This window comes from Hemiscyllium ocellatum, chromosome 3, assembly GCF_020745735.1.
Source record: "Hemiscyllium ocellatum isolate sHemOce1 chromosome 3, sHemOce1.pat.X.cur, whole genome shotgun sequence".
Taxonomy (NCBI): Eukaryota; Metazoa; Chordata; class Chondrichthyes; order Orectolobiformes; family Hemiscylliidae; genus Hemiscyllium; species Hemiscyllium ocellatum.
The window spans coordinates 103,408,625-103,430,645 of record NC_083403.1 but is presented as its reverse complement, the minus strand read 5'-3'; the positions used below and the strand labels follow the sequence as shown (position 1 = coordinate 103,430,645).

The following is a 22,021-nucleotide window of genomic DNA, read 5'->3' as shown; positions in this document are numbered from 1 at the left end:
TGGGTAAAACACAGGAATAAGAAAGGCACAAGCATTATGATAGGGCTCTATTGTAAGGCTCCCAATAGGCAGCAAAAGATGGAGGAACACGCATATAAGCGGGTCATGGAAGATGTAAAAACATCAGGATTGTAGTAGTGGGGAAGAGTTTAACTTCCCCACTTAAGTGACTGGTACTCCCTTAACGCCAAGAAGTTAGAGAGGGCAGAATTTGCTAGGGGCATCCAGGATGGGTTCTTGGAATAATATGCAGATAGTCTAACTTAGGAAAAGGCATAACAGATCTTGTACTGGGGACTGAGCCTAGGCAGGTTATCAAGGTTTCGGTAAAGGAACATTTTGGGAACAATGATGATAATTCCTTAAATTTTAAGATAGCTATGGATAAAGAGGAGTGATTCTTGGATGAAAATGCTAAATTAGGATAAGGCTAACTACAACAGCATTAAGCAGGAAACTGAAGAAATTAGATTGGGGAATGCTGTTTGAGAATAAATCTACATCTGACATGTTGGGGTGTGTTAAAGACCAGTTAATGAGATTTCAGGACCAGAATGTTCCTGTGCGGCTGAAAGAAAGGGATGATAAGATTAGGGAACTCTGGATGACAAAAGCTATTGAAAGTTTATGCAGAAGGAGAAAAGGAAGAACATACAGAGGAACCTCGATTATCCAAACGAGATGGGTGGGTACTATTTCATTCAGATAATCAGTTAATTGATTTCTTCTGGGGCTCAGTTTTCTGTGAAGTCTGCTCCCAGTTCAGGTGACTAGGCAGTAGCACGTGACCCCACCCCAACCCAGTCTGCTCCCGGACTGTACACCAACAGGAAGATTACTGCTGCTTGTGTGGGATAAACCTCCAAATAGCACATATATGCGTGACACACACACACACTTTGATAGGTCCCACCTCTGCCCTGTACAGGACAATTATCCGGGGAAGGGGAGGTTTAGAGTTCACCCTTGTGTAGAACTCCAGGGAAAGAGTGGGGAGAGAGCAGGAGGTCAGTCATTTGAAGACGGTGCCTGGACTGTCTAGGACTGTTTAGGACTGTTCTCAGCAGCATTTCAGTGAGCAGAGTTCGTTTTTAATCATTGTACCTGTAAACAAAAGATGCTACAGGGTTAAAAAATAGTTTTGACATAACGTTTCTATTGGGACCTTGAGATCCCCTGCGGATAATTCGATATTCGGATAACTGAGGTTCCTCCGTATAAGGTTTAGGAAACTGAAATCGGACAAGGCCCTTGAGGAATATAAAGGGAGCAGGAAAGAGCTGAAATGAGGAGTAAGGCGAGCTAAAAGGCACCATGAAATCATCTTGAGTTCTTGAAGTAGGATTTAGGAGAATACCAGGGCATTTTATACATAAGTTATGAGCAAAAGGGAAGCTATGGAAAGGATAGGTCCACTTGTCGGTGTGGACTTGTTGGGCCGAAGGGCCTGTTTCCACACTAAGTAATCTAATCTTAAAAAAAAACTAATCACTTTAGGACAAAAGGTAACTTCTACTTGGAGCCCAAGGAAGTGGGTGAGGACCTAAATGAGTAGTTTGCATTGGTATTCACCAAAGAGAACAACATGGATGATGATAAGGAGGATGGGAGAGTGGGGTATTAATATTCTAGGGCATGTCAATATTAAAAAAAGGTGGTGGTGGATATCTTGAAAAGGTATAGAAGGTAGAGGACCTGATGGTGTTTATTCCAAGACACCGAAATTGGCAAAGGAGGTGATTGCCGGAGGCTTGACACAGATCTTCATATCATCTTTAACCATAGGTGAAGCCCCAGAAGACGAGAAAACAGCCGACATCACTCCTTTCTAACAGAAGGCCAACAGGAATAATCCAGGAAACTTCTAGGTCGATAAGCCTTATATCAGTTATAGGGAAATTGGAGAAAATCTTAGGGACAGGATTTACTTACATTTGGAGAGGAATTGACTTATTAAGGATAGTCATCATGGCTTTGTGAAAGGAGGTCTAGTCGCTCAAGTTTAATTGTTATTTCCTCTAAACATACTAAAGATGATTGTTGAGGGTAGGGCAGAGGATGTAGTCTACATCGACTTCACTAAAGCATTTTACAAGGCCTCTTAGGGTCGCCTTGTCCAGAAAATTAAGTCACATAGGACCGACAGCAAGTCAGTAAGTTGGATACAAAATTAGGAGACAGTGAGATCTGCAGATGCTGGAGATCAGAGTGGAGTGTGTTGCTGGAAAAACACAGGAGGTCAGGCAGCACTGGAGGTGCAGGAAAGCTGGATATTGGGCGGGGGGGGGGGGGGGGGTGCGGAAAGGAAAGAAAGGTAGCAGCATGTTTAAAAAGGTGAGAGGGTAAAAGTTTAAAAGGAAGAAAAGACCAGAGGAAGTGGATTTTCTTTTTGAACAAAGGGTGACAAGTGCCTTGAACCCGCTGCCTGGGGAGATGACAGAACCAGTTACACTAGCAATGTTTAAGTGGATTTAGACATGAACAGGCATGAATAGAGAGACACAGACCATGTGGAGGCAGATAGGATTAGTTTAGAATGAAATCATGATCAGCACAGACATACTGGGCTGAAGGACCTATCCCTGTGCTGTGCGGTTATTGAAATAATGTACTTGTTATGATACTTCTGAACAGAGAAACATTGAGGCAGAATGCCAGGAAGCAAGTTATTTTCCAAGAACAGCAAGATGCACTAACATGGTGTCTTTAATACAGTAACCGTTTCAAAGGGGTGTTTGAAATGCTCACTCCAATACAGTGTTCCAGGTGGATAATCTTGCATTAAATTGCACTTTACGACCATCAGACTTCACAAAAGCGTTTTATAACTAATTAATTGCTTTTGGAAGTGTAGTCACTATTGTAATGTAGGAAATATGGCTGCTGGGCACTGATCAGCAAACTGCCACAAATAGTAACATGACAATCAGATCTCTCTTTTCTGTGTTGCTGACTGATGGATAAATGTTGGCCAGAACACCAGGGATAACTGGCTCTTCAAAATCAGCACCATGATTTTTCACATTCACCAAGTAGGCTGATAAAACTTCAGTTTAAATGCCTCCATGAAAGATAACACCACCAGTGCAATTTCTCAGAGAATCACCTTGAACCTCAATTCTGTGCTCAAGCTTGAGTGGGGCTAGAACTACAACCCTCTGATAGAGGCAAGTGAGCTACTAATGGAACTATGACTGATACTGTTAGCCAAGTTCTGTTTTCATATCAATTTTTGGAATATGGGCACCACTAGCTGGGCCAGCATTAGTTGCCAAACCCTAGTTGCCTCAGATTATACAGATGTGGTATGGTAAATGACACCCTAGGGTAGTTAGGAAGGACAGAAAGGAAAATGTAGCAGAGTTGCATTACTGGTTAAAGATGATATAAATACAATATTGAGGAAAGATATGTCAGAAAATGTAGAATCTGTACAGGTACAGTTCAGAAATATCAAGAGGACAAAAACACGAGTGGAGGTAGTATACAGACCACCAAATTGCGATGACGCTGGAAATTGCATTAAATAGGAATCACAAATGGATGCAGTAAAGGAAGATCTGTAATTAGGGGCAACTTTAATCTGCATATAGATGTGTGAATCAAATTAGTCACAATATCACGGTGGAGGAATTCCTACAGTTCTGGACCAACATGTTGAGGAAACTACTAGAAAACAGGCCATATTCAAATAGGTGTTGTGCAGTAAGAAGTGAATTACTGTGAATGCAGTTGAGACACCTCTTGGGGATGAGTGACCATGAGGGAATTCTTCACCAAGATGGAGAGATAGTTGATTCTGAGACTAGGGTCCCAAGTCTTCATAAGGTAAACTGTGATGGTGTAAAGCATTTTAGTTGGCTACGGCAGATTGGGAAAGGTCACTGAAAAGGAATCTCAGTGGACTGGTAATGGCAAACATTCAAAGAGCAAATGGGCAAGTTGTTTTATTATTGTCCAGCACAAGAGTGCAAAGAGAACAATAGCCAAACCAGGGATATGATAGAAGTCAGAGATTGTGTTTTTGCATCTAAAACTATCTATAAAATTGGGCAAAAAAACCCCAAGGAATGGAAACAGTTTAGAAGTTTCCTTTTTGAAAACAAATAACATACCAGGATTATGCAATACACAGGGTTTAGGGAAAGGGAGGAACTGAAGCAAATCTGTATTCATAGAGAAAAAGTGTGTTGGAGAAATTGATGGGATTGAAGGCTGATAAATTCCCAGGGCCTGATAATCCAGAGGTCAGTGTATTTAACGAAGTGACCCTAGTAATAATGGAAACATTGGTGGTTCTTTGCAATCTTTAGACTCCAGAATAGTTCCCACAGATTGGAGGGTAGATCATGTAACCCCACTATTTAAAGAAAAAAAAAGGGGAAAGAGAAAACAGGGAAGTACAACAAATCTGATGTCTGTAGTTGGGAAGATGCTGGTGTCTATCATTTTTATTTGATCTGATATACTTATTATCACATGTATTTTGTTGTAAAAATGAAAAAGTCTTGTATAGTGTCACCACTCTGGTGCCATCTATAAACACAAAAATAAACCAAAACATGGAATACAAAAGACAGGAAATTAAAGAAACAATGAATTCAACTTCTTGATTGTGTCCTTCTTGTTAAGTGCTCCTCCATGCTTTGCTGTTCCAAATAAAAGTTGCCTCCACTGATGCCCTTGTAACTGGGTCCTTACTAGACCTCGCCAATTCAGATGCCACCAATGCTGCAGAGTACCTCATCAGACCAAACTCGACTCAGTCACTGCCATGAATCTGCTTCAGGCTCATCTCACTGATTCAAATTGTTGCTGATGCAACCAGGTCTTGAACTGGGCCCCAAACGTGCCTCTGCTACCACCTTCATCTGTGCTAGATGCAGATGCCTCTGGGAAAACAAAACTACACAGAGAGCGAGAGCGAGATATAGAAAGGGGGAGGGTTAAAAAAAAAGGTACTGAGTCTGATGATCAGCCATGATCATATCAAATGGCACAGCAGACTTGGAGTGGAATGGCCCACTCCTGCTTGTATCTTCCATATCTCTACACAGAATGTAGAGGAGAGATGCCTTCTTGAACTGCTACAATCCATTTGCTGTAGGACCATTCACAATATGATGGAAGCAAGTCCAGGACTTCGAACCAGGAATATCAAAAAGGAACTATAATATATTTTCAAGTCAGGATACAGAGAATGGCTTTTCGGGGAACTGGCAGGTGGTGCTGTTCCAATGGATCGACTGTCTTGTCCTTCTAAGTGGTAGCGGTCATAGTTTGAAAGTTGCTGCTAAAACAGCCTTGGTGAATTTCTGCAGTGCATCTTGTAAGTGGTATGCAATGCTGCTACTGAACAATGGCAGAGGCAAATGGATGTTTATCAACGTGGTGCCAGTTAAGCAGGCTGCTTATCTTAAACGTGGCCAAGCTTCTTGGAGCTGTACTCATCCAGCTAAGTGGAAAGTATTCCACCACTCTCCTGACTTGTGTTCTATAAATGTTTGACAGACTTTGGGGAGTCAGGTGGTGAATTACTTGTTATAAGATTCTGAGCCACTGAACTGCTCTTGTAGCTTCAGTATTTGTATGACTAGCCTAGTCAGTTTCTGGTCAATAGTAACCCCTCATGTTGATTGTGGAGGATTCGGTGAGTGAAAAGGTGATGGTTAGACTCTCTTGCTGGAGATGGTCACCGTTTGTCATGGTGTGGTGTGAATATTAGTTTCCACATGTCAGTCCAAATCTGGATATTGCCCTGGCCTTGCTAGGTTTGGACATGGAAGGCTTCAGTATGAGTCACTGTGAATGATGCTGAACATCCCCGCTGACTTAATAATAGAGCGAAGGTCACTGACAAAGCAGCTGAGGATGGAGGAGTCAATAAAGTGTAACACTGAAAAAAGCGCAGCAGGTCAGACAGCACCCAAGGAGCGAAAGAGTTGACATTTTGGGCGTAACCCTTCATCACGAAGAGTTATAGCTGAAACAGACTCGCTTGTTCCTCAAATGCTGCCTGACCTGCTGTGCTTTTTGCAGTGTGTTACACTTTATTGGTTCTGACTTCTCCAGCATCTGCAGTTCTCCTAGTTGAAGATGGTGGTCAGTCAAGGAGTACCTATGCTCAACTCACTTTCTTTTTGTCTTAGAGGTGAGAGAGCTCCCCACTAAGCCAAACCACAACTGGAAATGTTGCACAAGTAAAACACTTTACTTCAGTTCACCACGATACATGTAACCAGCTGGTTAAATCATGACAAATAAGCAGCCATTTCCACCGAAATCCTTTTCACTGGCAAAGACCCTACACAAACTAAAACACAATTTGGTCTCCATAGCTAGTTTCAGAAGCATAATGATCTGAAATATGGATGGCATCATAACTCTCAGATAATTACGTACATCTTTCAAGAATTATTTCAGCCATTACTGCAGAATGTGTAACGATATAAAGGAAGGCATTCTAACCATATGAAAAAAAAAGCTGAGCTCAAACACCCTATTAGCAAGAATGAGGCTTCTACGCAAGAGCTTCAACTGCAATTCTAACAGAAATATTCATTGAAAATATTCATGTACCAAGGAACATGAAGGGGTCCAAACGGTTGTAGTTTCAAGTTCCACATCAGTAATTTGAGCCACAAAGTTTAAGCAGAGATTCTAGCACAGCACTGAATAAGTGCAAAATTGTTGATTTACTTTTTTTTTCCCAAGGAAAAAAATGTTCATTAGTTTGCCTTGTTATGTAAACAACAAAGATCAAAGGTATTAGTTTGGTACTAGGTATTATTATCCGATTATCATCGCATTGCTCTTTGTGGAACCTGCAGTAACCCAAATTACAAAATAAAAGTGATATTTCTTTGGGTGCAAAGCACTCATATCCCAAGATCATGGAAGGCACTGTATAAAACGAACTCATTCTCTCTTCAGCATTAGCCTCATTTCTAGTCACAGCTTTATTAAACAGCTATAAAATTCATTATAGCTTTGTATACATAGATTAAGTTGAAAAATATATTTTTTGCACTATAAACTGTGCTGAAATGAAGGAGCAATTTTGCTCTTCCTCAACTCTCTATTAGCTCAAAAAGGTGTCACAAACAAAGTTTCAATGTACTTTGCTGGCTATGAGTTGCAGAGTGAGAACATAGAAGTTTGATTCTGTGGTATTTAGATTGTACAAATAGCAGCTGTTCACCCGTGATCATGCTGACAACAATTTTGATTCTTAAGACAAATGTATGACACAATGAAGCATGGCTTAATACTAAAAACTTACAGCATTTGTTACAAGTTAAACCAAATCAGGAAATAGATGGTACAAAAGATCATACATTAAGGATAACATGGATACATCACGGCTGTGGATGTACAATACCATACACATAAACCTTACATACCAGCATTGTCTTCCCATTCCCTGGTGGGCCAAATAGTAACAATCCCCGAGCAGGAGCTCTAAGTCCAGTGAATAACTGACATAAAGAAAAAGGCAGAGAATAAAACAGGATTAGAAAACTGAAAAGTGAACCATTTTGCATATTAGAAATGTCCAATAACAGGTCATTAATGAAATAACCTCCACTGGAAAACAAAAATCTTTAACATAATATGACAATAGCATCCTTGAAACAATGGAGTCATTGAACTATTTTAAACTGCATACAAACAAAGCAGTTGATTCGTGCACAGCAAACGTAATTGTATTGTGGAAACCACTTCACTCCCTTCACTACCAGAACAAAGACTGGTTCTCAAGAGGAGGTTATTTGCATGCTTAGTCATTGGAATATGCCCAGAATATAAAAGTGATAGAGCCCAGTCAATAAAAACACATAGCAGCATAACACAACGAAATCCCTTATCTTACTGGAGTTCCAACTGAATATCATCATGTATAAACAGAAGATAATCACTAATAAATGCAAGAGATTCAGGAGAAACCTCCTTACCTAGTGAGTGCTCAGAATGTGGAACACAGTAGTTGATGTGAATTGTATAATTATATTTAAAAGTAATATAGATGAATAATTAAAGGTCAAAATGACAACAAGGATATGCCTTTAGGATTGAAGAAGAGGGGTGGGAAGAGGCTCTTTTGGAGCATAAACATTGGTAAAGTTGGTTAGGCAAAATGGCCTGTTCTTATACTGTGCATTCGATGCAAAGATACATGAGAACATTCTTTAAAAAATAAAATTTTGTTTTAAAAATCGGATGTTTTGAGAATGCCTTCAACATAAAACCAAAGTTACCAAGAGATAATGATCCTATTAGTCAGCTGCATGATCATGAATAGATATTCAACAACAACCTTCAAAAAGAAAACTGGAAAAAGTGATTGAAGGAGAAAAAAAAACTGCAGGGATATTAGAAAATACAAAAGGAGTAGATTAAATGGATTTTTTGTTTTTAAAAAAATAAAAACTTGGTAGAGACTTCAAATGGTCAAATGGAGTAATTTCCCTTCCCTTTTAAGGAACAAAAGACTACTTAAAACAATGTTTAAATTTTCACCCATTTCCTTTCGCTGGATAGAGGGTACTACCTTTTTCTCTTCACTACATGATCACCCATTACATATGGTAAACTTAGTATACATTCTGCCTTAGTTTTACATTCTATCCCCAATTGAAAAAAAAAATCCCCCGTAAGCGTTCCATAGAACAGGATACTATACAATTGCAGCTCAGTTTCACATGGGCACAAGTCCACTGCATGAAACCACTTATACAGTTGTACTTCTAAGACCACTCGTAAATATAAATAAATCACAATAATAGTAACTTATCTAAGGTTGGCCTCGAAGGGAATCTCACTGAGTTACAACATGTGGGTCAAGTCAAAATTTAAGATGGGCTATCTTGAATTACCTAAAATTTCAAAGTATGAAATCAAAGCAAGACAGTGAGCAACAAATACCACAAAGATTTACAGGTGCATGCATTTTGCTTACCTCAGGCCTAAGAGATGGAAGAATGACAATCTCTTGCAATGCTTGTTTTGCCAGCTCTTGCCCAGCAATATCTTCAAAACGGACAGATGGTGCACTAAGAAAGAGATGTTATACTTCCATCAATTCATCTGCAATCACTTAGGCTCTTCAGTCATTTTTCTTTGACCAATGATTGCCTTTGAATACTGGGGTCCATCCACACACTTTCTCTCAACTCCACTGATTCACTTACTCCCAACACATCTACCAGAATATTTCCACTAATACTACCAGGCAGCACAATTCTGTCCAAACTCAAACACCAAAGGGCATGCATTACAATTTTGCAGTATATATAAAACTGCTAATATTTTCCTCGACTGGTCTCTGATTCACGATTCAGCACATGCTCCTAAGTTTCTTTACATCAATCCTATGGATATAATTCAGCAACTAGTGATGGGTAGTTAATATTGACCATGCCCATAAATTTATCCCGTGAATTGCGTTTTAAAGTACAAAATACCAGGTGTCACCAAGACTGACTAGAACATCACTGATCATCTTTGTAGAGTACCACAGAATCTTTAGAACTACTTAAGTTGAACAAGACCTTGGCTTAAATTCTATCTGAAATACACCAACTCTGGTGGGGCATCACTGTACTGAAATTATACACTATATGAAGTACAAAACTTGGCCTATATTTTAATTGTCATTAGATGTACAAGTAGGATAAGACAGCTAGATACTTTTCAAAACTTTGAGAACTAACATCAAACATTCGTCTGATGGAAATAGTTTTGTATTTTCCACTTGCATGCATATTGCAACCAATATCAATGACACATAACACAAACTTACCTGTCCACAACTTCATTCAGAATTACATTTGCCAGCTTGCTATCGACATTTCGAAAATTTTTCAAATCCATCTTCTTTCGAGGAGTTGCACTAGGAGTGGTCGGTTTGTTTGGTCTGATGGTACTTTTTGTACTTGTAGCCTGCAAAAAGTGCAATCCTTGAATATTGTGATTTTTGAAGTACTCATCCAAATATTTTTTAAAAGGTTGTAAAGTTTCTGGCCTCCACTACCTTCCCATTTCTACCACCCACTAATGAGAAAGTTTTTTCCCCAAATTCCCTCAATCTCCTGACACTCACTATAAAATAAAATAATGCCCTCTTGTGATTGACACTTCAATCATTGAGAACAACTGCTCTCTACCTCACCTTATCCATGCCCCTCAATTTTATACACAATCGTGTCCTCCCTCAGTCTTCTCTACTCTAAGAAAACAATCCAAGCCTATCTAGTCTCTCCTTATAGCTCAATTTCTTCATCCCCAGGCAACATCCTGGTGAACCTCCTCATATGCTTCATGTACTGAGGTGACCAGAATTGCAGACAGTACTCCAGTTGTGGCCTGACCAACACTGTACTACTGCAACATTATCCCCCTTGCTCTTATACTCTATGCCACAACTGACGTAAGTGTCTCATATGGCTTCTTAATTACCCTAATCCCGTGCTCTGCTGACTTCAGGGACCTGTGAATAATTACCCCAAGATTCCTCTGCTCCTCCTGGCTACACAATGCCCTGCTATTCATTAAATATTCCCTCAACATCTTTCTGCTTCCAAATTGCATCATGTCACACTGATCAGGGTTAAACACCATCTGACCAAGCCATGTATATCTTCCTTTAACCTATAACATCATCTTCGCTATTAACCAAACAAACAATCTTAGTGTTGTCTGCAAATTTGCTTAACATTCCCCCTACATTTTCCTATTAAACAGTGCAGTAGGCTTCATAAGCCAAGTGATTTACTGCTATTTCTATTTTGTATGATTTTATAAATCTTCTCTTGCTTTGTAACCACATCCAAATATAAAACCCTACCATACAACCTCTCTACATTCAGACGTACAAACGTCTTTTATTCTGAAAATTCTTCCACTCTATAACCCCTCTATTATTTTTCCAACACTGCCTTACTTTTCTGGATTTCTTCACCCATCACTGGTAGCTGTGCAGTTGCCAATTAGGCCCCAAAATTTTGGGTTCCCTTTCCAAATCCCTCCATCTCCTCCCCCAGTCTCCTCCTTTAGGTCAGCCCTTAACTATGCCATCTTTAATCAAGCTTTGCAACCTTATCCTTCTGTATTTGAGACACAAATTTGGTCAGAAACACATTCATGTTCTGGTTGAGCACTTTACTCTTCTAAACACTATCACTCCACTTATAAATGCAAATAATTGTTATTCTCTTGAAGTTAAAATGTGAAGATAGGTTTTTCAGTTAATTATAGGAAATGTTCAGCATATTTAAAATGAACAATGTAACCTGTTCTTACGTTGATTAATCCTCCAGAATGCGGACATTATAAAACCCTTTATTTCTTTCTTCCTCCTTAGATCCTTGTATTCAAGAAATTAGCCATGTCTAAATGCTAATAATTTAGCATCAATTACCACTTTCAACGGAGCATTCTTCATTGCAGTAAGACCAAACTTTTATTGCTTCCATTATGTTCTACAACACAGGACCACAAGACAAAGGAGCAGAAATTTGGCCATTCGTCCCATTGAATGGCGGAGCAGATTCAATCATGATTGATGGTTTCTCATCCCTATTCTTCCACCTTCTCACCATAACCCTTGAACTCCTTGACAACCAAGACCCTTCTTCTCTCAGTCTTAAATACAATCAATCAATGACCTGGCCTCCACAACCTTCTGTGGTAGTGAATTCCATGGATTCACCACTCTGGCTGAAAACATTTCTCCTCATCCCCATTCTAAAAAATCTTCCTTTACTCGAAGGCTGTGTCCTCGGGTCCTAGTCTCTCCTACCAATGGAAGCATCTTCCCAACATCTACTCAGTCCAGGCCATTCAGTATTCTTTAAGTTTCAATTAGAGACCCCTCTCATCCTTCTAAACTCCATTGTTTATTGACCCAGAGTTCTCAAAAGTTAAACACACGTTAAGCTTTTCATTCCTGGAACCATTTTTGCTGACCTCCTCTGAACATGCTCCAAGGACAGTCCATCCTTCCTGATCTATGGGGCTCAAAACTATGCACAATACTCCAATGTGATCTGACCAGAGCCTTATAGAGCCTCAGAAGTACATCCCTGCTTTTACATTCAAGTCCTCTCAAAATAAATGCCACTTGCCTAACTACTGACTCAGCCTTGAGAGAATCCTGGACTAGAACTCCCAAGTCTCTTTGCACTTCAGACTTCTGAACTTCCTCCCCACTTAGAAAATAGCCCATGCCTCCATTCTTCCTACCAAAATGCCTGACCTCTCACTTTCCCAGAATGTGCTCCATCTGCCATTTCTTTGCCCACTCTACTAACCTATCCAAATCCTTCTGCAACCTCCCTGCCTCCTCAATCTTACCGGTCTCTCTTCCTATCTTTGTATTGTCTGCAAACTCATCTAGAATGCCCTCAGTTCCTTCATCTAGAGATCATTACTTTATAATGTGTAAAGTTGTGGCCCCAATACTGAGCCTTGCAGAATATCGGTCACCAGCTGCCATCCTGAGAAGGACCCTTTTATCCCCACTCTCTGCTTCCTGCCAGATAGCAGAGCTTCTATCCATGTCAGCACCTTGCCTCTAACACCATGGGCCTTTCCCTTACTCAGTGACCTCCTGTGTGGCACCTTGTCAAAGGCCTTCTTGAAATCCAGGTAGATAACATTCATTGGCACTCCTTGGCCTAACCTGAGCGTTACTTCCTCAAAAATTTCTAGCAGATTTGTCAGGCATGACCTCCCCTTGACAAAACCATGTTGACTTTACCCTATTTTACCATACACTTCCAAGTATTAAGAAATCTCATCCTTCACAATGGATTCCAAGATCTTACCACAACCCAGGTTAGGCTAATTGGTCTGTAAATTTTCCATCTTTTGCATTACTCCCTTTTTAAAACAGGGGCGTTACATTAGTGATTTTCCAGTCTGAAACCCTCCCTGATTCTAGGGATTTCTGAAACATCACCAGTCATACCTCCACTTTCTCTTCAACTCTAGGGTATAGTCCAGCTGGTCTATATCTGGTGATCATTGTATCCCTGATTTATCAAGTCTATCATGTTTATTTCCTATGACATTTTGAGCATCCATATAAAAAGAATTAGCATTAAATATATTGACAAGCTGACAGAGAGGGGAGACCATTAGAAAGCTCTTTTAGTAATCCAACACAGATAGGGTGGCCAAATAGTTCTGTGATTCAAGACAGCCCTCACAATTGAACTGAACTGATTACATAGTTCATTGAAATATATTAAAGGCATCAGAATATTAAGAGGTCAAATATTAAAGCAAGTTACTGACATAAGAGAATTGGCAAATTAGAGAAAAGCAAATAGCATTGAGAACAGAAACATTTAAAAAAAGCCAACTTCTTTGTTCAAGTCAAAACTTTGAAGGCTGTTTACCAAGTGTGCTTTGAAAGACTTAAAAGGTTTTGTGACTTAATAGGGGTGCACCCAAGCACCCTACTGAAGTTTAACTGACTGAGCGTGCAAGGAGGCTCCATTTTAACAGGGTTAACTTTTATATAAATTAAATAAAGCTCTTAAAAATTGCTTTAGATACAGTACAGAAGTGTAAACAAATTATTTCCCACTTCTCTGGACAGAGCGAAAACCCTGTCACATGCTTTCCATCCTATCTGCTCACAGCTTTCCCCCTCTTCCAGTTTATGGCTCATTTCATTCCAACAATGACACATGCAGTGATTCAGGACAGTGGCTCCACCCTAGCCCATGTTTCTTCTGTTTCACCGTCACTCATCTATTGTCACCTTACTTAATCAGGTCTCCTGATTCCACCTGTTGTCAGTAGTACTTATACTGTGATCAAATTATTTTAGATCAGTAATGGGTGGCACAGTGGTTAGCACTGCTGCCTTACAGTGTCAGAGACCCGGGTTCAATTCCCGCTTCAGGTGACTGACTGGAGTTTGCACATTCTCCCAGCGCCTGCGTGGGTTTCCTCCCACAGTCCAAAAATTGCAGGTTAGATGAATTGGCCATGCTAAATTGCCTGTAGTGTTAAGTGAAGGAGTAAATGTAGGGGAAAGGGTCTGGGTGGGTTGCGCTTCAGCAGGTCAGTGTGGACTTGTTGCCCTGAAGGGCTTGTTTCCAGACTAAGTAATCTAATCTAATACAGACTTAAATGTTGTATAAACTCATCTTATGTTTGGTGTCACCTGGTTCTTCCTAAAATGTATTTTTACAAGCCCCCCTGCTTCCTTACAGCTTGCATGTACAATGTACTGTTAAGCTGCCTGCTACTCATAACAAATACAAGGTTCAAAAGGTTCTTTGCAGCCAGGCAGTAAAGGGTCCCAAGCCCTAAGAACTTGCCTACCCTCAATGTCTCTTTCATTATTAAGTCATATCAGACAGATAATCATTGGAACAGGTATTATGGGTGTGTACAAGCATGACAAAGAGAAGTCAAATGCCCTGTTTTGTTACCTTAGCAGTAGAGGTACTGGGTTGGGCTGGCATTCGTGAACTTCCAGTACCGTTGGAGATTCCACTATGGCTCTGGGCCCTCTGGTGACCACGTTGCCCTGGGGAAGTGATTTTTGCTGTGTACTTGGAGCGGGGTAGGGAATTACTTGTGTGGGTCAAAGGATCCTTTTTCTTTGGGACAGCTCCACTTTCTAGAGACAAATAAAGACAATTGGAGTCAGAACAAAGACCATAATGATCAGCGGTATTCTAAGTATACACAGTCAGTCATCAACAGTTACTCAATCCACTGCAAAATGTTACAGTAAGAGCATGTGATAATGTTCATTGCTCACAGGATGTAGTTTTTAAAAAATCTAAACAACATTGCAGTACAGTTTTGTAGCAGTAGATGGTGATGTGAGATACTCTTGCCTTTCATAAAATGAAAAAATTCAGCATATATTTTTACAGATGTAAAATTTTCATTTATCCCTTTTAAAGTAACCCAGCCTGTCAAGTTTTTAAAAAATTAAAATGTAACTAAAATCTGGCTCTACACAGACCTGAGGCATATGGCCTATCAAATGAGTTGCTAAGCAACTCAAACTTGGCAGTCAAATCAAGTTTGCCAAAAGGATGAGCAAAGTCTAAGCAATAAAGTTCTGTAGATGAATGCTCCACAAAAGTTACTGGCTGTGTCTGACAGCCAGAAGCCTAATGAAGGCTTGTCCAGAAAATGATCTTAGAGCAATCCCTTAATCAAACCTACACTACACTTACCATCTCTATATTAGTGGTCAAAATTACAGTGTACCAACCATTTAACTATCAACAGCTCAATTATTGTGCTACTCATCATAAGCCACTGAAGCAGGCAATAAATCAATCTACTTTCAATCATTTGTGTATCCTCATACATTAGGCTCATATCCAAATTTATTATCTTGAGTCTTCCAGATGCTTACAGGAAACTGACTGATGTGATACTGAAGTAAAAGAAACCTTTGTTTAAACCCAAACTGGGGGAAAAAAAAATGAACAAAAAAAAAGAGGATAGGTCTCAAGAATGTCAATCAATACAACTGTGCACTATTAGGTGCAAAAAAGCTTAGATTGGGGATATTGGGGTACTTCAAATCAGACAATTACCAACTTGGGAAATATTAGAATGAAGTAGTGAGTGGAAATTCTGAAATATGAGTGAGAGTTTCTTTCATCAGTGTGTTCTCGATTCAATATGGAAGGAAACAGTGCTGGGTCAGGTGCTGAAAAATAGGTGGGCCAAGTGCATTAACTAACTGTGGGGGTATAAGAATAATGTGATTAACATTTGGATGACTAATAGAAAAGGGCAAAGACAAATCAATGGATGTTCCGGTATCAAGTCCAAGATGTGGATGTTAGGTGGACTGACGATGCGAAATCACCTATAGAATCCAAGAATGGACGGGTTGGTGTGTTGGATGCTCTGCAAGAGGTGGTGGGGATTTGGCGGGGGGGGGGGGGGGGGGGGGGGGGGGGAGGGAGGGAGATCGAAGGGCCAAATGGCCGGCTTCCACACTATAGGGACTCTATGAAAAGTGGAATTTCTATGTTGGTAGGCTACCATCAATGGCATGAGACAGGATTGAGTTAACATGGTTTGTCAGGGAAAACAATGGATGATTTTAAGGTGGGGATGTTTTAGGTTTGACCTGGATACATCCTAACAATGGTAATGATAGTGAACCAATGCTGGGTGAAAAGGAGAGAGTGTCAATAAAGTGTGGTGCTGGAAAAAGCACAGCAAGTCAGGCAGCATCTGAGGAGTAAGAGTTACTGTTTCAGGCTTAACCCTTCATCAGAGCTGGTTAGAGAACAATGAAATACATGCCAGGTGAATTTTTGAAGCAAGAATGAGGCCAAATGCAATAAGCTAAAGAGGAAAGTAAAACTGTTCAAAGAGAATTAGAATAGAAAGGCATTCAACATAACAGAAACCAAAATCTGCAAGAGAGAGGCTGAGTAAAACCTTGTAAGGACAAAAAGGGTAATCCATGTAGAGGTGCAGAACAAGAATCTAATACCTTTTATCTTTATTAATTCATGGGATGAGGGCATTGCTAGCTAGGCAGCAATTCTGCCCATTTCTAATTGCCCAGAGAACAGATAAGATTCAACCACATGGCTGTGGGTCTGGAGTCACTGTAGACCAGAGCAGGTAAGGAGGGTAGTTTTTTTCCTTAAAAAAAAAGTTAGTGAACACGATGGGTTTTTTTCGAAAAATGACAATGGATTCACAGTCATCAGATTCTTCATTCCAGATATTTATTGAATTCAAATTCCACCAAATGGCATGGCAAGATTTGAAACCAGGTTCCCATAACACTGTCTGGATCTCTGGACTAACAGTCCAATGATAATATCACTAGGCCATCGCCTCCTCTTGAATACTAAATGAGTATTTTTTTTCCTAAGAAGTGCAGTCTGCAAACTATTGTTTAGAAAGGGGTTCAGAGGTGGTTTACATGAATAATCACAGGGATGAAGGGTTTGTCATATGAGGATCTTAAGGACTTGGGTCTGTGCTCAGTTGACTTCAGAATATGGTGTGCGAAAGGGGGAAGAGCAAGAGCAAAAGAAAGACACGAGAGATCAGATTGAAAATTACAGAACAGAGGCCTGGATAGTCTGGACAGGGGAAGCGATTTCCAGGAGAGACTAGTACTCAACAGCACAACCTATTCGAATTGAGATGAGGGGGAATTTGTTCAGAGAACAGTGAGTTTGTGGAATTCCTTGCTGCAAACACCAAGCCACAGAGTATATTTAAGACAGAGATAGATAGGTTCTTGACTATTAAGAGGATTAAAGGTTATGGGGTGAAAGCAGAATGGGATTGAGAAACAGATCAGCTATGATCAACCAGCAAAGTAGATTGGATGTCAAACGGCCAAATTCTGCACCTATGTGCTACAGAAATTAAATATTTCAGAGTTAGATGTCTTGAAAGACTAAACCAGAAAAGAGGACTATGTTTTGAATGGGTAACCTGGTGGATCTGACTAAAATCCCAGGTTGCTAAGAGGAAGTGGGAATGGAGATAGTGGAAGAACTTGCTGCAATCTAAGCTTCCCCAGATATGGGGGAAGCACCACATGATTGGGCAGTGGAAAATGTGTGATATTCTCTGAAGAAAAGATAGAAGGACATCCCTAATAACTATAGACCAGTCAATCTAACAGCGGAAATTAGACGTTAGAAATAACAAATAGGCAAAAAAAAAAATCGAAAGCTACTTGGAGAGGTAGGAATTACTTGAGGAGAGCCAGACAGTTCCAGCAAGCAGATTATGCTCAACCATTCTCATTTGTTTTTGATGAATTAACAGTAAAGTTTGATTAACAGAAAGCAATATTTCTAAATTGCTTTGAAAACAAAGTATGAAGTGAAAAGGTTGAATAATTAAAATAAGACCCTTAGAAAAGAAGGGCTGGTGTCTGCCTGGATTAAAATGTGGCTTAAGGACAAAAAAAAAACAAAAGTAGCAAACAATTGTTTTGTCAGACTGAAGGATGAGACAGGCAGCAACGTTATCTATGGTTCAGTCTTTGTGCGAATGCATTTCTTTTTATGGTGTATATAAATGATTTGAATATTGGGACAGAGAGCAGAAGTTCAATCTTTTCTAATGATACTAAACTTGGACAAACTGTAAAGACGACACAAATTAACTAAAGTAGGATGCCGAAAGGTAGTAGAATGAGCAGTTAGCAGATGGAATTTAATAGAGAGCTGAAGTGATTCATTTTGACAGAAATAATTTTAAGGATATGCAGTGATACTGATAAAAGATTCATACACGTAGACTTCCTAAATAGGAAGGAGGGAGGTCTACAGCACAGAAAAATGTCCTTCTACCCTTCAGGTCGGTTTGAATCAAAAAACAATGACCTACTCTTCCAATCCCACTTTTCAGCACTTGGCCTACAGCTTTGTATGCCTTGGCATCGCAAGTACACATCTAAATACTTAAGATATTATGAGAGTGTTTGCCTCTATAACATTTACAGGCCTAAGTTCCAAATTTGCACCCACCACCCTCACTGGAAAAACATTCCCTTCCAGCCCACCTAAACCTGCTGCCCCTTATTTTAAGGTTAGAGATATGTTAGAAATTTAGAAAATGGAGTGAGCAAACAATGAAGAGTGCTAACTACAGATATGGAAGAGCTTGTGAATATGAAGTGGGGCAAGATAATGATAAATCAGAACAAAACAAAAGTTAATTAGGGAGGTGGGTGGGAACTAATAACTCAGTTAAGAAACATTGTAATGGATGCAGTGGACATAATGTGGAGCAGAATAGGAATAGTGAGCAATTTGAGTTTATGGCGAGAAGCTGCCATATGAACTGTGGTTCCGGATTTCATCAGTGGAGACAGAGCAGGCATACTTGTAGTAGCATTGCAGCTTCAGGATCAATTTTAAAAAGAAAAATCATTGTAAGACTTTTCAGTTCAACATTAAAACCTACATTACTTAAACTCTGGTGACCAGGATTTTCATCTTGTTTACAAGAGTACTGAATTGATTTCTCCCCCACTGTACATCTAAAATAGGTCTTGCCTTTCCCATCACCTCCTCCACAGTTTATCAACCATCACGATATGTCGACATTTTCACATTGTTTTAAGAGTTCTGAAACAACTGCTGTGTTAACACATTTAAAACCTTTCCCTTTCCTGATAGTTAGCTAACAGTCTCTTGACTTCAATTTCACTTTAATGAAACTTTCTGGAAGTTTAACAGCAACATTTTTGATTCAACAGGCTAATTAATAACACTGTGTGCCCTTGGAACACATTGGGCAGTACGGTGGCTCAGTGGTTAGCACAGCTGCCTCATTGCGGCAGGGACGCAGGTTCAATTCCAGACTCCTAGTGTCTGTGTGGGTTTCCTCTGGGTGCTCCGGTTTCTTCCCTAAATCCAAAGATATGCAGGTTAGGTCACTTGGCCATGCTAAATTGCCCATAGTGTTCAGGGATGTGTAGGTTAGGTGCATTAGTCAGGGGTAAAATGTAGAGTAATAGGGTAGGGGACTGGCTCTGGGTGTGTTACTCTTCAGAGAGTCGGTGTGGACTTGCTGGGCGAATGGGCCTGTTTCCACGCTGTAGGAATTCTATGAGAAATTATATGCAATTACCCTACACATCACAAATGTATAGGCAATATGTTTTGCCAAATTGCACCATTTATAATGACACAAGCTGATCTACTGTACTATTTAAACTGAGGGATGATACACAAAAAAACCTTTCACAACTTATACAGATTTTTGATCAGTCTCAGTAATAGCCAATACACATTAAACTTGTATACATGCATAAAACTTACAGATGTTTTGGTAAACAGAAAATGCTTTGCCTAAAATGAAAGTATATTATAAACAGAATGCAAAGTAGCTAAATAAGAAAGCATTAATTATATTTCTTGCAAAGTTTAACCTAAAAAAAATTCTATTCTCCTAACCACTGAAATATAGAGTCACAAAAATTCAATGATCTGGACCTTTGTGCCTGTACCATCTTTTTGAAAAAAGGAAACCAGTTAGTCCTACTAACACTGTTTACCCATTACCCTACAACCTTCTATCCTTCAAGTTTCTGGTAATTACAGGTTGCAAAATGCCAGTACCATTTTTGGAAATCCGTGACTATCCTTGAATTGAGTGATTTATCAGGCCATTCCAAAAGGTCAGATAAGAGCCAACCACAAAAAAGGTCATAACAGCTAAGGGCTGCCAAAATTTCTTCCCTAAAAAGTCATTAGTGAAACTTTTTTTTTTAAAAATGACATTGTTAGGTGATCACAATTAATGATACGATCTTGAGACATGAAATGAAATCCTATGTTCGTTCCTCTGGACAACCACTTCAATAACAAGTGTAATTTTACCATTCCTTTTTGTAATTTACTATTAACCTGCATCCCTTCCACAGGCAGTGCATTCCAGATCATAACATTACATAAAAATTATTCTTCGAACCTTAAAATGTGGTTCCTCTGGTAACTAACCCTTCTACCACTCGAAACAATTTTTCCTCATTTAGGCAACAATAACCCTTCATGACCTTTTTGGTTTGTACTAAAGCTCCATAAATAGGCATTTCTAACTCGCTCCACAGGATCTTCAATCATATAAAATTACTTCCAGCTCTCCCTTAAGTTCACTTAGTCCATCTCAGACTCCTCCCTTCCCTTTCTTGACCTCTTAATTTCCATCTCTGGTGACACTCTACAGACAGACATTTACTATAATCCACAGACTCCCACCCAGTATCCTGGAAGAACTCCATCCCATTTTCCCATTCCTGTCACATCTGCTCAAATGAGGAGACATTGCATGCCCAAGCACCCCAAATGTCCACTAATTTTGAACACTGCTTGCCCACGCCTGTCAGTCAACCCTCCACTCCCCCATCCACTATTCTAAATATCTCCCCCCACCCCCAACCCCACCACCCCAAAACACAAAGATAGGATACCCCTTATATACCACCCCATCAGTCTCCACATCCAACCTATCATCCTTAAACACTTCCGCCAACTCCAATTACACCCCAAGAACATCTTCCCCTCCTCTCCCTCCCCGACACCACACCGCCCAAACTTTCTCTGCTTTCTGCAAGGACCATTCCCTTCATTAATCCTTGGTTCTTGCCACCCTCTCCAACAACCCCTTCAAACACTTCAGGTACCTTCCCTGCAAAAGTAAACGATGCAACATCTGCCAGCACACCACCCCCCTCACCTCCATCTAAGGCCCCAAACAGTCCTTCCAGTTGAAGGAGAGGTTCACCTGCCTCTCCAACTCAGATTACTTTATCCAGTGCTCCTGATGTGGTCTTCTCTACAAATTGGTGAGACCACATGTAAACTCAGGGCACGTTTCACAGCCCAGCCTGCAGGGATCAAACTGACCTCCCAGTCACTACCCATTTTAATTCCCCTTCCCACTCGCTTTCCAAAATGACCATCTTCAGACTTCCTCCACTGCCACAGTGGATAAGACCAGAATTTGGAGGAATAGAACCTCATCTTCTGTCTGGGCAGCCTACAGCCAGAGGACTCAACACAGTTTTCCAATTTCAAATATCCTCCCTTCCCATCACCCAACTCCCTCTCCATCCCCTCTCTTCCATTTCTGAGCGACCCTCCCCTTTCAATTACCATCCCTCCCAATCAACCAGATCATACCCTCTACCTGTCCTCCCCTACCCCTACTTCATTCCACCCCTCTCCCTACGCACTCCCCACAGACTCACTCCTTTTATCTGCACCTCCCCTTACACCCACACTCAGTCCTTAAGGATTGATTTCTCCATCTCTTGATGCTGTCTGGCTTGCAGAGTTCTTCCATCCTCCTGCTGGTCTACCTTGGATTCCAAATCTGCAGTGTTTTTTCCTGTCTCTATATAAAATTTCAATAACAGCCATCTGGTTTTCTGGCAATTGCTCATCCTCACAATGTGAGGACACTGAGGGTTGATCCCATTTGCCCAGCACAGAACAATAAGCAAAGGGGAGAGTATCAATACTATTCCTTT

At 40.2% G+C, this 22,021-nt stretch overlaps 1 protein-coding gene across 4 annotated transcripts in view; it reads right to left on the bottom strand.

Annotated features, from left to right (window-relative positions):
• Window positions 1–22,021, bottom strand: part of spast (spastin) — an 83,206-nt gene that overhangs the window by 20,646 nt on the left and 40,539 nt on the right. For all 4 annotated transcript variants that reach the window (XM_060852404.1, XM_060852422.1, XM_060852412.1 and 1 more), the window contains 4 exons: window positions 14,451–14,641; window positions 9,803–9,942; window positions 8,960–9,053; window positions 7,404–7,478 (listed from right to left, as the gene is read on the bottom strand). In XM_060852404.1, coding sequence (XP_060708387.1) covers window positions 7,404–7,478; window positions 8,960–9,053; window positions 9,803–9,942; window positions 14,451–14,641 — 500 coding nt within the window. The remainder of the gene's footprint in view (window positions 1–7,403; window positions 7,479–8,959; window positions 9,054–9,802; window positions 9,943–14,450; window positions 14,642–22,021) is intronic.